At 36.7% G+C, this 21,649-nt stretch overlaps 4 protein-coding genes across 4 annotated transcripts; 2 read left to right on the forward strand and 2 right to left on the reverse strand.

Moving 5' to 3' along the window:
- Positions 1 to 3,040: 3,040 nt before the first annotated feature.
- Positions 3,041 to 5,018, forward strand: LOC18008968. Its single transcript, XM_006391387.2, has 2 exons — positions 3,041 to 4,291; positions 4,395 to 5,018. Exon 1 carries the CDS (start codon positions 3,155 to 3,157, stop codon positions 3,641 to 3,643), a length of 489 nt encoding a protein of 162 aa, XP_006391449.1. The 5' UTR covers positions 3,041 to 3,154; the 3' UTR covers positions 3,644 to 4,291; positions 4,395 to 5,018.
- A 3,220-nt stretch (positions 5,019 to 8,238) lies between these two features.
- Positions 8,239 to 10,438, forward strand: LOC18007922 (protein ABHD17C). The gene is given in 7 exon segments (XM_006391388.2): positions 8,239 to 8,795; positions 9,435 to 9,471; positions 9,563 to 9,799; positions 9,885 to 9,932; positions 10,098 to 10,258; positions 10,260 to 10,365; positions 10,367 to 10,438. Coding segments are annotated over 7 exon segments (957 nt in total). The 5' UTR covers positions 8,239 to 8,490; the 3' UTR covers positions 10,430 to 10,438.
- An 81-nt stretch (positions 10,439 to 10,519) lies between these two features.
- On the reverse strand, positions 10,520 to 21,275 carry LOC112088504 (LEAF RUST 10 DISEASE-RESISTANCE LOCUS RECEPTOR-LIKE PROTEIN KINASE-like 2.5). The gene is given in 4 exon segments (XM_024158799.1): positions 10,520 to 11,662; positions 15,398 to 15,520; positions 15,522 to 15,771; positions 20,843 to 21,275. Coding segments are annotated over 4 exon segments (1,935 nt in total). The 3' UTR covers positions 10,520 to 10,533.
- Positions 13,994 to 15,141, reverse strand: LOC112087121 (LEAF RUST 10 DISEASE-RESISTANCE LOCUS RECEPTOR-LIKE PROTEIN KINASE-like 2.5). The gene is given in 3 exon segments (XM_024157057.1): positions 13,994 to 14,057; positions 14,059 to 15,039; positions 15,041 to 15,141. Coding segments are annotated over 3 exon segments (1,146 nt in total).
- Positions 21,276 to 21,649: the final 374 nt, after the last annotated feature.

Here is a 21,649-nt window from a genome sequence, read left to right on the forward strand (position 1 = left end):
TTTTTTTACGGGATCTGTAAAATTCCTTTATATAGTCTCGTAATTCCGTTCGGTTCGGATAAGTTTTTTCCGGTTAGGGTTAGTAATTTTACGGGGTCTAGGTAAATTTACCCGGTTACGGGCAGTTTTTCTTGGTTAAAGGAAGTTATTCCCGGTTTAATTTTGATTTAAATTTTGGTTAGGTTAATTTATTCGGTTTAGCAGACTTCAATATAGAAGTCTACAACTTTTAAAACCTAAATAATAAATTTACTTCTACTTAATTTAAAAACATAAATTTCTATTTAGCAATATGAGAAAATAATTTCTGTACATTTGGTTTACGATTACGGAATTTATGAATGTAAATTTGATACCAAAATAATTTTTTCTAAATTATAAAATTAAATTTCTAGATTAATTACTTAGTAGACTTCATTTCGATAAAAAAAGTCTACTATTAGACTTCTTTCTCTCTTTAGTAGACTTCGTCAGGGTGTAAACGGTAATTAAGACATCCTTTTTTGTTTACTAATACATGATTAAATAGTCTTTTCACTACCTCTTTAGGTTATTTATGCCAAATGTTTTTTCAGGGGTCTACTTTTGTATTCAAAGTCAAGTTTTAGGTTATTTTTAGCAAAAATCCCTATAATATATATAGATACAATTATAAAATTGTAAGTTGATTTCAAATATATGTGCTGATTATTCAATTGTAAATAATAATTAAAATTATATTTATTTTGTAAAACAATAACATAGATGCTAGATAATTATTAGTTTTATAATTAAATTTTAATAGTAGTTTTTTATATAAAAGAAACTATATATTAAATATACTAAATTGGATTAATACGTTCTATCTAACCAGTCTAACATCAGATATTTTGTTTTGATATAAGAAATTATAATATATATGAAAAAATTTAGATTTTTTTATTATTAATAGAAAATATAATTATTTTTTTAAAAAAATTAAAATTTAAGAAAGATGAGATAAAAAATATAATATTTAGTAACATAAGTAATATTATGTATTAAATTTTTATAATTATAAAAAATAGAAAGAGAGAGAATATTTTTACAAATTAAATGTTTGAGTATTAAATATATAATTGATATAAACTAATCTCTAACCAAATTAATGTTAATGACATATAATGTAATTAATCTAGTACGTTAAACCTAATTTCAAAAAAAATTTGAGAAGCTTTCTCTGTGATTGACACTTCAGCATGTAACGTTGTTAATAATACATGATATAAAAGTTATTTTTAAATGTTTTTCTCAAATAATAATATAAAATTAAATACTTAATAGTAGAGGTTTGTCATTTAGTTGCTTTACAATTTTGTTATAGTTAATTCAACTAACCAAATACAGTTTAGTTTTAGTTTATGAATTTTTTTCTATTGTTTTATGTTTCAGTTCTTTCCCCTATCTTATTATAATTATATATGATTCAATGTGACTGTGATACGTAGACTAATTCTAACTCACAAAATTATAATAGATGTTATCGTTAATTTAGATTGTACATATATATATATATAATGATATATAAAAAAATTCTCTAATAAGACATATTTTTGGTCATATTATTTTTCACTTTTATTTAAATCGACAATATCAAAAACTTCAGAGTGTGCAATTTTTGAGTTGTTATAGAAATTGATTCGAACAATAATAATCCCTCTCCATTTTACGTTTTACTAAACTGGAGTGTTATTTGGTTCAACTTAGAAAAACATGAAATACTATAACAAAACATTGTTGACTCACGTGAAAAAATACCAAAAACTATGTGTGTGGGAGGGTGTGTTATTTTTGGTTGATTAGTTCTGACTCCACAAATTTTGTGGGTCTTCATTTTTATGGTATGTATATTTGGAATCAAATTCTAAAAAGCGTTTCTTTAGGAATAGTAGAAATGTATTTTGGAACTAATAACAGTAGACCAAAATAGTTGTAACATCACAAAAATAAAAATAAAAGGCAAGTCAACTTCAATCACTTCCAATTTTAACAGATCTTCTTATGTGTAGAATATGCTGGATTTTTAAAAAGTTAGAAGTTTTTAAAAATTAAAATTTCCTAATTTTAAACATGTGATTTTGATTATTAGTCATAACTTACTAATATATATATATATATATATATATATATATATATATATATATATATATATAAACCAATAAATTTGTGAAAGTTGGTCTTTCAAAAAGTTAAATATTCAAAAGTTTCTTTGGCGAGCTTGTATTCAATGTCAGTTTTACCTCCACCACAAACTCTCTTATGCAGAAAACATTTTAACATTACTGAGCGAGTTAACATGGTACATGAACGAAATATCTTGAAAGAGGAAAAACGAAAGTTAGAGCAAAAGGAAAGTATACTACTGTTTTTTCTAGTCTCCTAAAGACTTGTTTTGATAAAAACATACTTGATCTTGTGCGTTTGAGAAACTTTTTCTGCTTTCTTTTGAATTAATTGACTATTTGTTAATTCATATGAGAAAATGAAAAATATCTATCCCGTCATTTGAAATTACCATAATTATCAAAAATTATACAACTAAATATATTAGTTAAATCTAATAATTAAAACATTGTAGATAAAAAAATATTGTTAGATTTATATAATTATCAATTTATACTTTCTTTGTTTCAATTTATAGGTTGTTAAGATTGATCTTTTTTTTATTTCAAATTAAGTTTCGTTTTTAATTTTTAATATAGAATTTTAGACACAATTCCAGTATTAACTTTATTATTATATTCATAAATAACTATATAACGAATAACTGGTATAATAGAAAATTACTATGGTTTTTTAATTTATGTGAAACCACTTTTGAACTGAAACGAATGTGTAATAATATTTCATAATTAAGATGACAATATTAGAATGGTCTATCATGTTTTTTTAATAGAAAACCAGCCATAGAAAAATCTTAAAAGATATATACATACAAAAAAAAAATCAGCAGAATCTACAACACTCGTTCTAACACTCGTTCTTGCTGCCACGTGTAACCTATCTTCTTCAAGAATGGTGCTGGTCCTAGTCACGTTATTCTTTCCCTTCCACTATGAGTACTCACATGAAGCAAAGAATCGACCAAATCGAACAAAACACTAACCGATCCTAATGATCAACAAGTCCAAATCAAATGTCTCTGCAGAAATTTAAGCTTCTCGCCACTCACTGCAGCACCGTCGCGGAGAGTCCTACGCGTAGTCCGGTCATCCACCTCCGCCGTCGGAAAACGCTGCGTCTGCTACTCAGCCGATCATCGGATCGGTGGCGATCACCGGAGATCCAAAACAACATCGATGAACCGACGGGATCCGATGGTACCAGGAGCGTCTCCGTGAAGAGAGATAAGATCCGATCTCGGCGGAAACTGAGGGAGCTTTTCGTCTCTTCGCCTCCGGTGGATAAAAGCGGACGTCTCGGCGGCGGCGATGATGCGGGGAAGGAGATGGAGAGAGCTTTATCGGTTAACGGCGTGAATAATAACGGAGGTATTGGGGAAGAGTTAACGGCTCGACGTATGGGCTTTAACGGCTCAGTTAGGCCCATGTTATCTGGTACATTTCGATGTAGGTTACTTCGACGAGCTTGGCGTCCCGTTCTTGTAACAATTCCTGAACAATAAAACTCCCCAAACATTTTAATTGATTGTTTAGAATTCAATTCATAGGTTGGTTTTGTTTTCTTATTGCAGCTTAATTCAGTTCTCGTTCTTGATTTTGGCTAATTTTTGTGAATTTGTTTGTGAAAGGTGTATTTCTTGGTCTAGATAAATTTCATCCGTTTCGGAAATTGATGATTTAGGAGTAAAAAAGGTCGAATTATTTTGTTTTCAATTTTAATACAAATTTATTAACTTTTTATGCTGTGAACATCAATTATTTTGTAACAAAAGGAATATACCGTGAAAACCATAAAACTCCTAAAACATATATTCTTTAAACTGATTTCTTTTTCATAGCGTGGATCCTGGACTCTGGAAAATATGTCAATGAAAAGATTATGTCTGTTCACAAGCAACTGTTCGCTGTTTTCGATATATTATAGTGGAAAGAGAAAAAATAAATTTGAGAAGAGAAAGAGAAAGAGAAAGACTTGAAACCGATATTTCTCTCTACACCTCACCTCTAACTGAATTTCCATATACACTTCGAAAGCGATATTCTCTTCCATCGTTTTTTCTCCTCTAATCCTCTTTTCAATTCTGTATATTTTTCAAATCGGTGTCGGTCCGGGCTCCATATCGATGTGCGCCGACATACTCAGATAATTGGTATAGAGTTTTCTTTTTCCTCATTCTCAAATTTTTTATATTAAAAATTGAAATTCCAGTTTTACAGTTACATCTGAAGTTGCTAATAGAGTTATTGTTGCAGGTTTAATGGCGGATCTAGAGCTTCCTCAGCGAATTCTTGTCGCCGATTATGTTCCCACCGGCGAGAGAGTCAATATTTACCAGAAATTAAATGTGATATCTGAGATCGAGCATGCACTTGATGAGGAGGAAAGACAGTTTATTTACAAGACTCAATATGGAAAATTATTCGAAATCTCCGGGAAACCGGCTTGGTCTGGTGCATTTGCTATTTTCACCCTCACATGAATGGTGGAAGTTGCTAAAGTAAACAAGATTTTGGCCTTATTCGCCGGTAAACCTATTCGGTTTAGTCTCCGTGAGTTCAAAATAGTGACAAGGTTGTGTTGTGGGAAATATCCTCCTGCTGCCAAGAAGAGAAGAAGGTCCAACAACGACGACACATTCTATGATAACTTGTTTGGAGGTGGTAGAGATATTTCTGTTAACAATGTGCTCCAGATGCTTCAGAATTGGTCTGTTATGGACAAACAGGCTAGACTGCGATATGCATGTCTTGTCATAATGACGAGATGTTAACGATATGTATGTTATCTAGTTAACGATAACAGATTATCTAGTAGTTAATGATAACGATATGTATGTTATCTAGTAGAATGTTAACGAGGTTTGGTGTAAGGTTTATTATGAATGGATTTACTGTTTACGTTATATGTTTATGGTTATCTGATTTTTTACTCCAATGGATAACATTGTTAACGACCAATTATTATCGACAACTTTATTTAGTTAGGATTCATAGTTAAAGATATTGCGTTTAGTGCTTTGGTGCTTTGGTGATAGGTTTATATTGATTAAGTTGGGGTTCACCGCTGAGAGATTAGGTTTTAGATTTAAGTTAAAATGCTATATTGCTTTAGATTAACGGTTTATCGTTTAAGGTTTAGTGTTTTAGTCTGATTTTAGAGTTTATTGTTTACTATTACGTTTATATGTTAATGATAATCTTATTAGTAGTCCTATGGATAACTACGTTAACGATACACAATTATCGACCATTTTGTTAAGTTAGGGACCACCCTTAATATGTTAGGTTTATTGATAATTGTATTAAGATAGATAATATAGTTAACGGATAACTACGTTAAGGAGATACTGTTATAGGGTCCACACTTGAAGATTGTGTTTAGTGAATTAGGGGATAGGGTTTATATTGATTACATTGGGGTTCACCGTTGAGAAATTAGGTTTTAGATTAAAGTTATATTGCTATATTGTTTTTGGTTTACGGTTTATCGTTTATGGTTTAGTGTTTAGTATCTGGTTTTAGAGTTTATTGTTTAGTGTTATATTTATATGTTAATGAAATTTAGTCCTACGAATAACTACTATAACAGTACACAGTTATCGTCCATTTTTATTAAGGTTAAAGACTACCTTTGATATGTTAAGTTTATCGACATTTGTATTAAGTTAGATAATGTAGTTAACATATAGTTACATTAATGAGATACTGTTTGTTCTCTGTAAAATTTGGAGATGTAAAAAAAAAATTGGAGATGTTAAATTTTTTAAGTTGTAATTTCGTTTATTAATGTTTGTTATCTATTTTTCACCATACAATAATATGATACACCAAATCTTTTTGCAGGCGGCGGGGTTGTTATCTATGCTATCTCTGCATCCTTCTGACAAGCATTTAATGCTCCAGTCCTCTACTAATATTTTTTGTCAGCTGCAAGTTGGTATGACGTAATAGAAGATAGGGGTAAAGTGGTGATAAAAATTAGATTTGTCAGTTGCTAACTAATTTTAGATTATCTTTTAGTATATGATGAATTTTCTGGTTAACTTTTGGTATATAGTAAATTGATCCTATAATAATCTTCTATCTCATTATTTACGATTATCATATTCGGCAGTATTTATCTTAATTGCATAGATTAGTCAGCAACTCTTATCCTTAGAATATTCTTTTTGGAGGGTTCTCCAATAAAATACATTATTAATAATTAACAATAAATCCAACACCATTTTGAAAACAAGAATAGAAAAATACCAGTGCTTTCATACCCGACCCGGACCTGCAGTTAAACCGGTAAATCCGATGACCCGCTGGGAAAACCGGTTTGGGTTTGATGCTGAAATCTGCTGGATAAAAATCCGCAAAAAACCAACAAAAATCATGTAAACCTGTGACCCGGGTAGTGGATGAACTGATGAATGAGAGTTGAACCGGTTAATAAAAATAATTTAGATTAAATTCGAAACTTTTGATTTTTAAAAACCCTGATATGAAATTTGTTTGTGGTTTATGGATTAAGGATTTAAAGATTTTGATTTTTAGTTTGTTCTCTTCCCAAGTCATTTGTGAATCATCGGCCACACAAACTCCAAAATCGTTATGTAAGTCGTTCTTCTACTCTTTTTTTTTCGTATTTTACTATTGTATTTGTTTGTTATGTAGTCTTTGACTTCTCTATAATTGTTTCTCAAGTTTTTAATTTATTTAATTATGCTTTAGAGTTTTGGTTTGTAGAAGAAAGAGAACATGGCGAACTTGATTATTATGAATCTGAAGAATATCACAAAGATGATGAAGAAACGAACCCATAAACATTGGATGGATGGTAATTTTTAATATGTTGATTAAATACTTTTTTAGTTATACATAATATTAACTAAACTATATCATTTATGGTTCTTTAGATTTTGACAAAGATTTTATTATGCTGTTTGAAGAAAAGAAAATGGTGATAAAAATAACCAAGATTGATTGATATGATACGTTATTACTTTTATTTTGTCATTAGTGATTTATTACAATTTTATGGTTTTGTATTTATTTTGGATTTAGAATTTTAATTTTACAATTAAGTTGTGCTAATAATAATCATATTAGTCAACAAAAATTAAAATCTAAAAAAGTTTCAAACGTTAAACATCAAACATCAAACCCAAAGTCGAACCACGATCCAATCAGTGATTCGGATCGATCCAATCAGTGATTCGGATCGATCCAATCAGTGATTCGGTGATCCGGAAGATAATCCGGTTCATTGTCTAGATCAGATTTAAAAACATTGAAAAATACATTAAAGATGTTCTTAGTTAAGCATGTAAAAAAATACAGGTATCGTTTAAGGCAATGAAATCAAAATCTCATCACAATAAATGTAGAAATAGAATGATGCTGATAAAAAAGAGTGGTTATCATAGAAATGAATTAATTTAGCAAAAACTAACACATTTTCACTTATCCTGCAAAACAAATTAATTATTGTTCGTTAAATATACAAAACTCTAATTTTCAACTGAAGACAGAAAGACTATACCTTTTATTATCCAACCAATAATACAATTATTTTGTTTCCAAAGAAATAACGTATTAATGATTTTGCCAAAAAATCACATTCAAAAATGGTCTAAACTCATAACTCTAAATTTATTTTATTACTAATGAAATCAAAATCTCATCACAATAAATGTAGAAATAGAATGATGCTGATAAAAAAGAGTGGTTATCATAGAAATGAATTAATTTAGCAAAAACTAACACATTTTCACTTATCCTGCAAAACAAATTAATTATTGTTCGTTAAATATACAAAACTCTAATTTTCAACTGAAGACAGAAAGACTATACCTTTTATTATCCAACCAATAATACAATTATTTTTTTTCCAAAGAAATAACGTATTAATGATTTTGCCAAAAAATCACATTCAAAAATGGTCTAAACTCATAACTCTAAATTTATTTTATTACTAATAAAAAATCCATAAACGCCACGTTTTCTTTTTAACAAACTATAAAAAAAGCAAAATATCGCAGCCAATCTTCAACCACCTAATATTATTTGCTGATTTTGACTTTTTCGTGCTAACGGATATTCCTAAACTTTCTGCCATTATCTGCCACCATCCCACACGCGCCGCCTCTCCTCCCTCACGCGCCGCGGTGCGATTCAAATCCTGTATTGATTTCTTGATCTTACAATCCGTTTTTTTTTTGTTAATTGTTTGTCTTGGTTTCCATAAGATCTCGGAAATCAAAAGAGGATTCCAGGGTTTCTGCTACTTTTGGAAAAGAAGGTATAATCTATGAATTAAGGTGTAAATTTTATCACAAGAAGGAGGATCATCGTCGTTGTTTTAATGGGAGGGGTTACTTCATCAATCGCTGCTAAATTCGCTTTCTTCCCACCAACACCACCGTCTTACGATGTAGTCGCCGACGATAGCTGCGGCGGACGACTTTACATACCGGAAATTCCGCGGCGCGATGACGTCGACGTCCTCAAGCTCCGTACACGTTGTGGCAATGAGATCGTGGCGATTTATGTCAAACACTCGAAAGCTAATGGCACGGTTCTGTATTCCCATGGTAACGCCGCCGATTTGGGGCAAATGTTTGAGCTTTTTGTCGAGCTTAGCAACCGCCTTCGTGTTAATCTTATGGGGTAACATCTCAATCTCTTTCTCTAAAGTTTTGTTCCATGTTTGAATCCAAATTTGTTCAGAGGAACAATGCTCAAATTTATGCAGTAAGGGATAAAGTCTGTGCCTTTTAAGCTGAATTGGTTTGATCTCTTGTTATGAATATATTAATGAAAGAATCAATTTTTGTAAAAAATCAGTTCTTTAGCCTCAAAGTTTGGGTCTTTGAATCCTGACTCGTGTTAAAACTTTGGGTTGCATAAATTTTACAGGCACACTTTCCTTTTGCTTACAGTAAGAGATAAAGTTTGTGCGTTTTAAGCTGAATTGTTTTGTTCTCTTGTTATGAATATATTAATAGAAGAATCAATCTTCTTAAAGATCAGTACTTTAGCCTCAAAGTTTGTGTCTTTATATCCATATCAGTTGTGTAAGGAAAGTTAAGTCACACTTTCCTTTTTCTTATAATCGCCAGAATCTATTGCAACATTTTATCATAATGACTTAACCATGTCGACTCTCCTTTTGTGATTTTGATTCATTTCCACTTTTTTTAATAGCCTTGCTATCTTGCTTTCGTTATTGTTGATAAACATGTTCTCATATAATAGTGACTATGTTAGATTGTTTTCTAATGCGTCCATCGCTTTTTTCTTTCTCAGGTATGATTACTCTGGTTATGGTCAGTCTACAGGACAGGTATAAATCCCGAGCTTACTATGTATTATCATAAGTCATAGACTTCCGTGGATTTTTTTCTTATTGACATAGAACTTGGTATCTGGATCAGGCAAGTGAGTGTAATACATATGCTGATATAGAAGCATCGTATAAATGCCTCAAAGAGAAGTATGGCATGAAAGACGATGAACTGATATTATATGGTCAATCTGTCGGTAGTGGACCAACGCTCGATCTAGCTTCACGCACACCTAACTTGAGAGGCGTGGTTTTACAGTGTCCTATTCTGTCTGGGATGAGGGTTTTGTATCCGGTGAAATGTACATATTGGTTTGACATTTACAAGGTGATTTAGGAAACTTCAAATTTCGCTTCTTGTTACATGTATAGCTGCTGCTCAGTGCTCACCTGCACGATTCCATGTTTTGCAGAATATTGACAAGATCGGCGCAGTAACATGTCCTGTATTAGTTATCCATGTAAGTAAAACCAACATTTCTTGTTTTTCTGCCTGGCTTCTTTGGCTGCTTTGGCTTTTTTTGCTTCCATTTTCATTAAGAGAGTGACTCACAAGAAGGATCTAGACGCATTTACCTCTGAAGTTTATGGATATGAGTCGCTGAACTTTCTTGTTGGTCTTTTAGGGAACAGCGGATGAGGTAGTTGATTGTTCTCATGGAAGACGGCTCTGGGAACTCAGCAAAGAGAAGTATGAACCTTTGTGGATAAGTGGAGGTGGACACTGTGACCTTGAACTCTATCCAGATTTCATCAGACATCTGAAGAAGTTTGTTGCATCACTTGCCAGCAAACAAGCAGAGAAAGCTGCCACAGAATGAGATCGCTGATATGTTTGAAATAGGTTACTTTCGAGGGGTTTCTAGAAACAGTCTAGGCAATTGGCTGGAGAAGTAAGAAGAAAAGGAATAAGCATGAGAAATCCCAGATGAGCGTTAATAGGTGTACAAAGATATAAAAAGGTCAAAGTCTGGTGACACAGTGTGTCGACCTAGAATGTAGACAGTATATTACAACATTTCATGAATAAATGTATTTACTGCTTTTATGATTTCTTTCCTTTTATGTGACATTCATGGAACATATTTCTGTGGAACTGGATATATCCTCCGAAAGCGTAGAAGATTCTTGAAGAGATGCTGCTGGAATTTGGAAAACAGGTCTAGGAGGGACTTCAAGAGCATCCACACTTCCTTCCATCATCTCCACCACTCTGTTCATTGGTGGGCGATCTGATGGGGAAGACTGAATACACCACAAACCCACCAATGTCATTTTCTTGGCTATCTCCTCTTCTTCGCAGGTGATTCCATCTTCTTTAAACCTTCCATTGTCTCCCCTCTCGAGATCTTTATATATCCACTCAGGAAAGTACATCGAGCTTGTGTTAGAATCAACTTCTTGATCAGCTCTCTCTTTGTTCCTTGCTCCTATCATCTCAAGGACCAACATTCCGTAGCTATACACATCTGACTTGTGGGAGACTCTACCGTACATTTTAGAAAACAATTCAGGTGCAATGTATCCTATTGTACCTCTTGTGTCTAGCAATGACAAGACGCTCTCTTTCTTCTCACAGAGCTTAGCAAGGCCAAAGTCTGAAACTTTGGGGCAAAAATTGTCATCTAAGAGTACATTCTGAGGTTTTATGTCGAAATGTACAATCCTTGTTCTGCAACCATGGTGTAAGTACTCAAGACCACGAGCAACTCCTAGTGCAATTCCATAAAGTGCCGTCGTCCAATCCATATTTGACGACCTCTTGCTTGAGATGAACTGATTAAGAGAGCCATTTTCCAAAAACTCATAAATAATTGCTCTTTTGGAACCTTCAGAGCAGAATCCTAACATGGTAACAATGTTGACATGAGAAGTTTGGCTAATGCTCGCAACTTCATTAATAAAGTCTTCCCCATTACTCTTAGAGTCTTTTAAAACCTTCACTGCAACCATACGTCCATCAGAACGGGTTCCTCTATAGACAGTTCCAAATCCGCCTTTCCCAACCACTTCAGCGAACGAATTTGTAATTCTCCTAACTTGCGCGTAGCTATAGTGTTTCAGTGGAATAAGGGCCTTTAGATTCTGTTGTCTCGGATCCTCTGATGTCCTCCTTCTCTGGTTGACGAGAGTCACGAGACAGAACAAACATCCAGCTATAATAAAGAACATCACCGATCCAGAAGCAGCAACACATTCTGAGGTTTAATGTCGAAATGCACAATCCTTGTTTTGCAGCCATAGTGCAAGTACTCAAGACCATGCGCAACTCCTAATGCAATCTCATAAAGCCTCCTCCATTTGGCAGTTGCAGAGGCCTTTGCTGAGATAAACTGATCCAAAGAACCATTCTCTAGAAACTCATAAACAATCATTCTTTTGGATCCATCATAGCAGAATCCAACCAAAGAAACAATGTTAACATGAGATGTTTGGCTCATACTGGCAACTTCATTGATGAAATCTTCACCATTTCTCTTTGAGTCCTTCAAAACCTTGACCGCGACCTCACGACCATCAGGAAGGTTTCTTTTGTAAACAGTACCAAATCCTCCTTTCCCAATTACGCAAGCAAATGAGTTTGTAAACCTCTTCACCTCATTGTCACGATAATGTTTCAACGGAATAAGAGCCTTCAAGTTCTTTCTTCTCTGAGCATTCGATGTTTTCCTCTTTCTGATAAAAAAGGCTAATACCTCCAACACCATGAGTATACTTACTATCAAACCCGCAACTAGGAAAAACAGAACATAGATCCAGTTAGTTACTTTGTATAAAAAAAACTCAAGAGTTTGTGGCATTGGTATCTAACCCACAAGAATCTTTGTGGCCAAGGCATGATTATTTAGCAAGCCTTCAAGAAAGAAGTAGCATGTCAGTATTGCAAACTATATACTGTATTGAGATTTGAGGAATGTTCACTAATACAGAGACTTTCAAATAATATGTAACCTTTCTTTTTCCTTGTGTTGAGCTGCAAACGAGGAAGAGCCCCATATGGGAGCCTTTCTGCAGGTAAACCATCTCGACCGCTTCTAAAACTCCAACCCATTATATAGTGAGCACTCGACAGATCTCTCCCTGTGGCTGCGGTGAATCCATTAATCCAACATACATTTCTTCTTGCACGATCTCTGATAGCTTTGGAACTTGTCGCGAGATTGATGGTTTTGTCGGGTCAATCGCAAATGTAGCTGGGGAAACAATCAAATTCAGCGTTTGGTTGGGTCCATCATAATCCAAACGGGCCCTGATTGGTTCGCTCTGGAGCAGGAAATCTTCTCTTAAGTTATCGTCGGTTGTGTATACAACAGGTTCCTGGACAGCCGGGGTGACACTGTTGAAATCCAGACCGATATGATTGCCTCTTGTAGTAGAGCCATCCCTGAATCCTTGTACACTGTCGAACTCAACTGCAAAAACGTGATTCGTTGAATTCCCGCCGTTCTCTCTGTGGAAAAGTCCTAATTACTGTCCAGATTCGGCGCCTGGACGGTTCGGGGTGGGAGATAGAGTGAGAGTGAAGCCAAAACCTCCGTTGCTAGAGCCAGAATTGACTATGAAGAAGATGAAGGAAGTGCTAAAAGATCGAACTTTGGCTTTGGTAGAGAGATTGCTATGGTCAAGCAATCTCACCGGTTTGTTGTAGAACGCTGTCCCAGTGACGTTTGGGTTTTGATCGGTGAGTCTCAGTAGTCCCTTGGGTTCGATGATCGCTACTCCTTGTGTTTGAATCTCCGATTCTTTTCCTCTAAAACCTAGGAAAACGAACTCTGTTGTAGTTGTTGTTGTCTCTGTCTGTGTACTCTGAGCTTGAACAGAGACGCTTAACAACTGGAAGAGCATGAACAAAAATGAGACCATGGATGGAGACATAGGAAATCAAGAACAGAGAGAACAGGTTTGGAAGGAAGAAGTGAATAACAAGAGATGATTATTGGAGATTAGGAGTTTTCAGAGGACTTTGGTTTATCCTTACAGATTCAATGATTGTGGAAGTTGAAGAGCAACATAAAGAAGAAGAAGAAGTTTGAAAGTTTCTTTTTTGAACAAAAGAGGTTTCAAGTTTTAAACAAGATTTTTCTTTATTTCTCCTTTTGAACGGTTTATTTACATCACCGAGTATTCAAAACTAGATTATCTCTATATATATATATATATATATATCAGAGGAAAACTCGAATTATTAACGAGCTTACATTTGATTCTCTATATTTCCTTGACAGTGGTCCCCTGTCTCGTAATATCAGAACACAGACAGAAGAAGATTCATGGAAGAGAAAAAGGTGAAGAAATGAATGAGATTAGTCATAGCCTCATTGGTCAAAAACTTCTACGTGTGTGGAAAGGTATGTATTAACAAAGATACTTAATTTTTTGTATTACTAAATTTTATTGTATACTGATGGATGTTCTCTATTTGTTGTGCAAATACCATTATAGTCGAAACTATTTAGAATTTCTCGTCTAGAGTATGACATTTACGACGATTATCTTTTTACAAACTCGAAGGTTCCAACTTTCAAGTTGTGGAGCATATTAGTACCTCGGAGGCGCTTGAACTCTCCTCTGAAATACAAAAAGAAAAGCGGTGCTGCTGGAAGTGGCTGCAAGACAGGCCTCGGAGGCACTTCAAGATATTCAAGACTTCCTTCCATCATCTCCACCACTCTGTTCATCGACGGGCGATCTGATGGGGAAGACTGAATACACCACAAACCCACCAATGTCATCTTCTTTGCAATATTCTCTTCTCCGCTGCTGATTCCATTCTCGACAAGCCTTCCAGTTTCTTGCTTCTCAAGATCCCTATAGATCCATTCTGGAAAGTACATTGAGCTTGCGTTCGATGCAGAGTTCTCATAAGCTCTTTCTTTGTTCCTTGCTCCTATCATCTCAAAGACCAACATTCCATAGCTATACACATCTGATTTGTGGGAGACTCTACCATACATTCTTGAAAACACTTCGGGTGCAATGTACCCTATCGTTCCTCTTGTGTCCAGTAGTGACAAGATGCTTTCCTTCTTCTTGCAGAGCTTAGCAAGGCCGAAGTCTGAAACTTTTGGGCAAAGATTGTCATCTAACAGTACATTTTGTGGTTTTATGTCGAAGTGTACAATCCTTGCTTTGCAGCCATGGTGTAAGTACTCTAGACCTCGAGCAATGCCTAGGGCGATGTTGTATAGTGTTGTCCAGTCCAAATTCGTTGAGGCATTTCTCGAGATGAACCTATCAAGAGATCCATTTTCCAGAAATTCATAAAGAATTGCTTTCCTGGAACCTTCAGAGCAGAATCCAGGCAAGTCGACAATGTTGACATGAGATGTTTTGCTCATGCTAGAAACTTCATTAATGAAGTCTTCCCCATTACCCTTTGAGTCTTTCAAGATCTTCACTGCAACACTACGACCATCACAAAGGGTTCCTTTGTAAACAGTTCTAAATCCGCCTTTTCCAACCACTTTGGCGAATGACTTTGTAATTGTTTTTATTTTCGCATAGCTATAGTGTTTCAGTAGAATAAGGGACTTTAATTTACGCTGTCTTGGATTATCTGATGTCTTCCCTTACACAATGTAGGATTGCGACTAAAAGAATGATGACCACCAATCCACTTAGAATATACTCCAGTGCTAGAGAGAAAAACAAAAACAAAAACAATTCCATAATAAGATTATGATGTTGCCTATGGTATGTGGTAATTAAATTAGGTCTATGGAAAGAATAGGAGAAGTTGAGCACCTAGTACATCTTCAAAAGAGAAGGCTGCATCATCATTGAAATGGTACCATAAAAAGGTTAGTTAGAATACAGAACTTCGAATCTTGCTAGATAGAACAACAACAACAACAACAACAACAACAACAACAACAACAACAACAACAAAAATTGAAACTCAAGGACTTTGTATAAATTGACATTCTTTAATGATCCTATCCAGATATGTAGAAAAAACTGTAGGCAATAAATCTTACTTCGTTTGTCATTATAGCAGACGAACTTGGCTAAGATCTGATCATATTCACAAGCACCCCCAGAGTCTAGGCGAACAATCTCGGTTTAGTTCAAGCTTGAAACCATCTTCAAGAGCCTTCTTCAGATTGTCTACAGTCGGAGTTCTCTCCAGTGTATTCAGCGCTAGTCTAGAACCGGGAATACTGACGTTTCTTCTACAAATTCCCCTGAAGTCCTTTAAAAGGCCACTAATCCCATGAAGTAAAGGTGATGAGAGGTTTCTAGTTACATAGTAACTTTTCACATCGTCTTCACAAGCAAGCTCTCCAACATAAGTAGAAATGGATTGTGATGCAGCAGCAATGGCGCCAACTTGACAATCAAATTGTCAAGTTTTACTTAGCTTTGGTTTTGAGTTTTACTTTTCTAATTTTTCTTTTATTTAGATAAGCTTAAGTATTTCCTAAATTAAGAATTAGAATATATCCTTTATCGTTTGTGATAAGGATCTTAGTCGTATATTTATAGCCAACTTGTGGCCTCATTATTTTTCAGTTTTGGAATTATTAATCAAAGAGTTTTCTCTTACCCTTGTGTTGACTTGATTAACGTCGTCAAAGCAGGAAGTTCGGTCTCAAGATTTGAATTCTTAGCGAGTTCTCTTGATTGAGCGAAAGTTGTTCTTGAAAGATCATCTTCGATTCTTCTCTAGAACTACTTTTCAGTTCGTACGCTGCGCCAGGTTGGTATCAGAGCTTACGCTCCTTGTTTCAATGGCGAGACCTAAAAAAATTGTTCCGCCTACTGACGCTGAGATTACGTAACAAGCTATCGCTGATCTCCAAGCCCAAGTGCAGAGTCTAACCGATGCTATTCGGGAATTAACTCCGCAGCACGCGCAACATGACCATGTTAACAACGCTGAAGATATTAACCCGTTTGGTGGTCGTCGAGGTAATCATAACCAGTTGGAAGAATCGGATGACTCCGACGATGAATCTGTTGCCATCAATTCTCGTTGGGAGTACAGTTTTCGTCTTGAAATTCCAGAATTTCGTGGCAGCACCGTCGCTGAAGAGCTACTGGATTGGTTCGTTACTATTGATGAAATTCTCGAGTTCAAGAAAGTACCTCATGATCGTTGTGTGCCTTTAGTTGCAATCCGATTTCGTGACAGGGCGGCAGCTTGGTGGACACAGAACAAGACTTCTCGAGCCCGTCTTGGCAAGTCTAAAATCACAACTTGGGATAAATTGAAGAGCGAGATGCGCAAAATTTTTTTGCCCTATAATTATGAACAACTGATGTTTCAGAAATTTCAGAATTTACGTCAAGGTGGTCGTACTGTCGACGAATACGCGACAGAGTTTTTTATGATGATGAATCGTGTGGAGACAAACGACACAGAGTTACATCTTGTTACGCGCTTTATCGGAGGCCTGCGCCAGCAAATTCAGCATACATTGAATCTCTTTCGCCCTTTGTCGATTTCTGAAGCACATCAGCAAGCCTTAACAGTGGAAGCTCAATTGCGTAGCGGTAGTGCATCTTGGAGTCGCCCCATTCGTGCCAATTCAGCGCCTTCACCAACTGTTCTTCCCGATGCTTCTGCTCCTAAAACAGAGCCAGCACTAGCAACTGATGATTCGACACGAGGCCCCAGACCTGGTGGTCTTCGGTGTTTTTCTTGTGGTGCTCTTGGTCACTGCCAGTCAGCTTGTCCCTCCTGTAATCGTCGTGGTCTGTTCGTCGACGAATTTGACCCTGAGTCTGCACCAGTTTATGATGATGATATTGTCGAAGAGGAAGAGGTGTTGCCTCCAGATTCAGGACAGCTGTTGGTATTGCGACGTACATGCTTAACACCGCGTGCCGTCCCAACCAGTCCACAGCGCAACACTCTGTTCCAATCACGTTGTATAATTAATGGGAAGGTCTGCAAGTTTATTATCGACTCTGGCAGTTGCGAGAACGTCATCGCTGCCGATGCCGTTTCCAAGCTTTCCATTCCTGATGAGCCACACCCTTGCCCTTATAAACTCGCCTGGTTACAACAAGGGACTGATGTTACTGTTTCTCGGCGTGCCTTGATAAATTTCTCGGTCAGCGAAACTTACAAAGACAAGGTCTATTGTGATATTGTGCCTATGGATGCTTGCCATTTACTTCTCGGCCGACCTTGGGAATTTAACAGGCGAGTTCTACATGATGAGTTTCTTAACACTTACAGCTTTAGCTTCAACAACAGAAGATTCACATTGACTCCTGCGACTTCATCTCCTGCTCCTCCACAAGCTCATCTGATCCTATTTCTCCAGCGAGCCCCGTTTGTTTCAGCAATGCGTGATGCAGGATTCGTTTTTATATTCATGACCAAACCGCTTGCTGAGCCCCGCTTTCCGGAAGTTCCTCCAGCATTCTCAGCAACACTGCAAGAATTTGCTGACGTATTTCCTGAGGATCTCCCTACTGGACTTCCACCTCTACGCGACATTCAACATCGTATCGATTTGGTTCCAGATGCTGCTTTACCAAACCGATCTCACTACCGAATGAGTCCTAGTGAACATGAAGAGTTGCGTCGTCAAGTCGAAGAACTTGTTGCTAAAGGTTTCTTGCGTGAAAGCTTGAGTCCGTGCGCTGTCCCGGCTTTGCTCGTCCCAAAAAAAGATGGTTCGTGGCGCATGTGCGTTGATAGTCGTGCTATCAATAAGATCACAGTTCGGTATCGTTTTCCTATTCCTCGACTCGATGACTTATTGGATCAAATTGGTACCGCTTCCATCTTTTCTAAATTAGACATAAAAAGCGGATATCATCAGATTCGTATTCAGCCAGGAGATGAGTGGAAAACGGCTTTCAAAACATGTGAAGGGCTTTTTGAATGGCTGGTTATGCCTTTTGGATTATCTAATGCTCCTAGCACCTTTATGCGTGTAATGAATCAGGCTTTACGTCCTTTTATTGGCAAGTTTGTGGTCGTCTACTTTGACGATATCTTGATTTTTAGCTCCTCCTTGTCTGAGCACATTGTTCATCTCTGCGAGGTTCTGCTCGTCCTTCGTCGTGATAATTTTTTTGCAACCTTGAAGAAATGTGACTTTGGCTCGTCGAACGTACACTTTCTTAGACACATTGTGTCTTCTGAGGGTTTGGCGGTTGATCCGGCAAAGGTGTCTGCTATCGAATCTTGACCTTCTCCTACGACTATTACAGAAACACGAAGCTTCCATGGTTTAGCTTCTTTCTACCGAAGATTTGTCCCTCAATTTAGCAGCCTTATGGCTCCGATTACTGATTGTATTCGTGATGGTCACTTTGTTTGGACACCAGAGGCCGAATCAGCATTTCAACTGGTTAAGGCAAAGCTTTGTTCGGCACCAGTATTAGCTCTTCCAGATTTTACGTTGGTTTTTGAGCTCCATTGTGATGCATCTAAAACGGGAATCGGTGCAGTCCTAAGCCAAAAAACCAGACCTATCGCTTACTTCAGCGAAAAGATAGCTGGTTCTCGCGCTCGCTACAGTACTTACGATGTAGAATTTTATGCGATAGTGCAAGCTATCAAGCACTGGAGGCATTACTTATTTCATAAGGAGTTTGTTCTGTACACGGATCATGATGCTCTTAAGCATCTGGGAAGCCAAGAAAAGGTCTCTTCTCGACATGCTTCGTGGATTGGGTATCTTCAACAGTTCACATTCGTCATCAAACATACTTCTGGTGCTTCCAACCGTGTCACTGATGCCTTGAGTCGAAGAACTTCGTTGCTCGCGGTTCTTCATTCTTCTGTTCAAGGTTTTGCATCTTTTGTGGACTTATACCCAACTGATCCCTTCTTCGGTCCGATATTTGCAGCTGCCTCTGCTCATACTTCGCCTGATTATACCATTCATGATGGATTTCTTTTTCGTGGTACCTGTCTCTGTATCCCTGACTGCAGCCTTCGGTTACAGTTGATTTCTGAATTGCACCGTGAAGGACATGTTGGCCGAGATCGCACTTTGCAGTTGGTTTCTACATCTTACTTTTGGCCGTCCTTGCGTTGAGACGTCGAACGCTTTGTTGAGCGATGCATCGTGTGTCAGACTTCCAAGGGTCACGCCACTAATGCTGGACTCTATCTACCTTTGCCAGTCCCAACTCAACCGTGGACAGATATTAGTATGGATTTTGTCTTGGGACTTCCGCGTACTCAGAGAGGGTTTGATTCTATCTTCGTAGTTGTTGACCGTTTCTTAAAAATGGTCCACTTTATTCCCTGTAAGAAGACTACAGATGCAGTTCAGGTCGCCACTTTGTTCTTTCGTGAGATATATCGCTTGCATGGATTGTCATCCTCCATTGTTTCTGATCGAGATTCTCGTTTTCTTGGACACTTCGGGCGATCTTTGTGGAAACTTTTGGACACTAGTTTGGATATGAGCTCTGCTTATCATCCCCAGACAGATGGGCAAATCGAGGTTACCAATCGATCCTTAGGTAATCTTTTACGTTGCCTTGTCGGAGATGCAATTGGGACATGGGATTCTAAACTGCCTCAAGCAGAATTTGCTCACAATCGTGTCGTGAATCGCAGTTCTGGGTTCAGTCATTTTCAGGTGATTTATGGCATCATTCCTCGAGCTCCGGTGGATTTATCCAATTTACCTGATCGTACTCGTATCCATGGAGACGCCGCGACTTTTGTTGATCAAATCACCCAAACTCATGCGAAGACTGTTGCTAATTTGGAATCCTCCGCCTCTAAGTACAAGCAAGCTGCAGATGTTCATCGTCGTCGTGTTGTTTTTAACGTTGGTGACTTCGTTTGGGCATACATTTCTAAAGATCGGATGCCATCTCGCGCGTACAACAAACTTAAAGCCAAGAAAATTGGTCCTTTGGAGGTCTTGGAGCGTATAAATGACAACGCATATCGTCTGCAATTGCCAGCTGATGTCAACACATCTGATGTCTTCAATGTTCGCTATCTGACTCCTTTCCTTGGTGACGACACAACTTCTGATTCGAGGTCGAATCCTTCTCAAGTAGGGGGGACCTGATGCAGCAGCATTGGCGCCAACTTGACAATCAAATTGTCAAGTTTTACTTAATTTTGGTTTTGGGTTTTACTTTTCTAATTTTCCTTTTATTTAGATAAGCTTAAGTATTTCCTAATTTAAGAATTAGAATATATCCTTTATCGTTTGTGATAAGGATCTTAGTCGTATATTTATAACCAACTTGTGGCCTCATTATTTTTCAGTTTTGGAATTATTAATCAAAGAGTTTTCTCTTACCCTTGTGTTGACCAAGAAGTTCGGTCTCAAGATTTGAATTCTTAGCGAGTTCTCTTGATTGAGCCAAAGTTGTTCTTGAAAGATCATCTTCGATTCTTCTCTAGAACTAGTTTTCAGTTCGTACGCTGCGCCAGATTGTGAAATGTCTTGGCGGCAGTCATAATAAATTGTCAGCATATCGGTGTCAGGAGCAAAAGGGATGATGTTTTCATTGAACGGTGTATTTAGTGGGTTTTTGGGACAAAGATTGCTAATATAATCTGATCTAGCAAGTCTTAGGATACGAGAGGTAAAGTTCGCCTCTAAGATTCTGAACTTCAAGAAGGAGATGCTAACCTCTGCGAAACTTGTGTTGCACTCGAGCTTGAAGTCGGGGTGGCCACATTCTTCTCTGCCAGATATCTAGAAAGGGTAGAAAAGATCTTCTTGATTGCCACAACTAAACGGGGCATTGCAGCCTCTGCGAAGCCTGTTATCTGAGAAAACAAAAGATGGGATCAAAAAGAGCATCCATATTATTTCATAGAACATAGATTTTTTCGAGGATAGAAACAGATTGATCATTGTGTTGGAGGTAGATAAGCAAAATGGTGAAGAAGAGAGATAAGGGAATGGTTTTTCTGAAATCTCGGTTTTTTAAGAGTTGAACTAAATGAACCTATGGTTGGTCACTTTGTTCAAGCTTCTTTTTTATTTTGTGTTTTCTTTTTTGTATGATGACTTCAAAGTCGTGTGCTTTAGGTAATGAAAAAATATCTCCAAAGACCTAAGGTAGGATCTATTTCTTACAAAAATGACAAGCGGAAAGGCTCTTTCTAAGTTTCTTTGGTTTTTTTGTCAGTTCCAGAAAACCTATATATCACAAAATGTGATAGCTCCAAGACCCTTTCCGCCTTTGTTTTTCATTTCTAGAGAATCTAAAGATATTGCCAAAAAAA

The sequence above is a fragment of the Eutrema salsugineum genome, unplaced genomic scaffold (assembly GCF_000478725.1).
Source record: "Eutrema salsugineum unplaced genomic scaffold, Eutsalg1_0 scaffold_9, whole genome shotgun sequence".
Taxonomy (NCBI): Eukaryota; Viridiplantae; Streptophyta; class Magnoliopsida; order Brassicales; family Brassicaceae; genus Eutrema; species Eutrema salsugineum.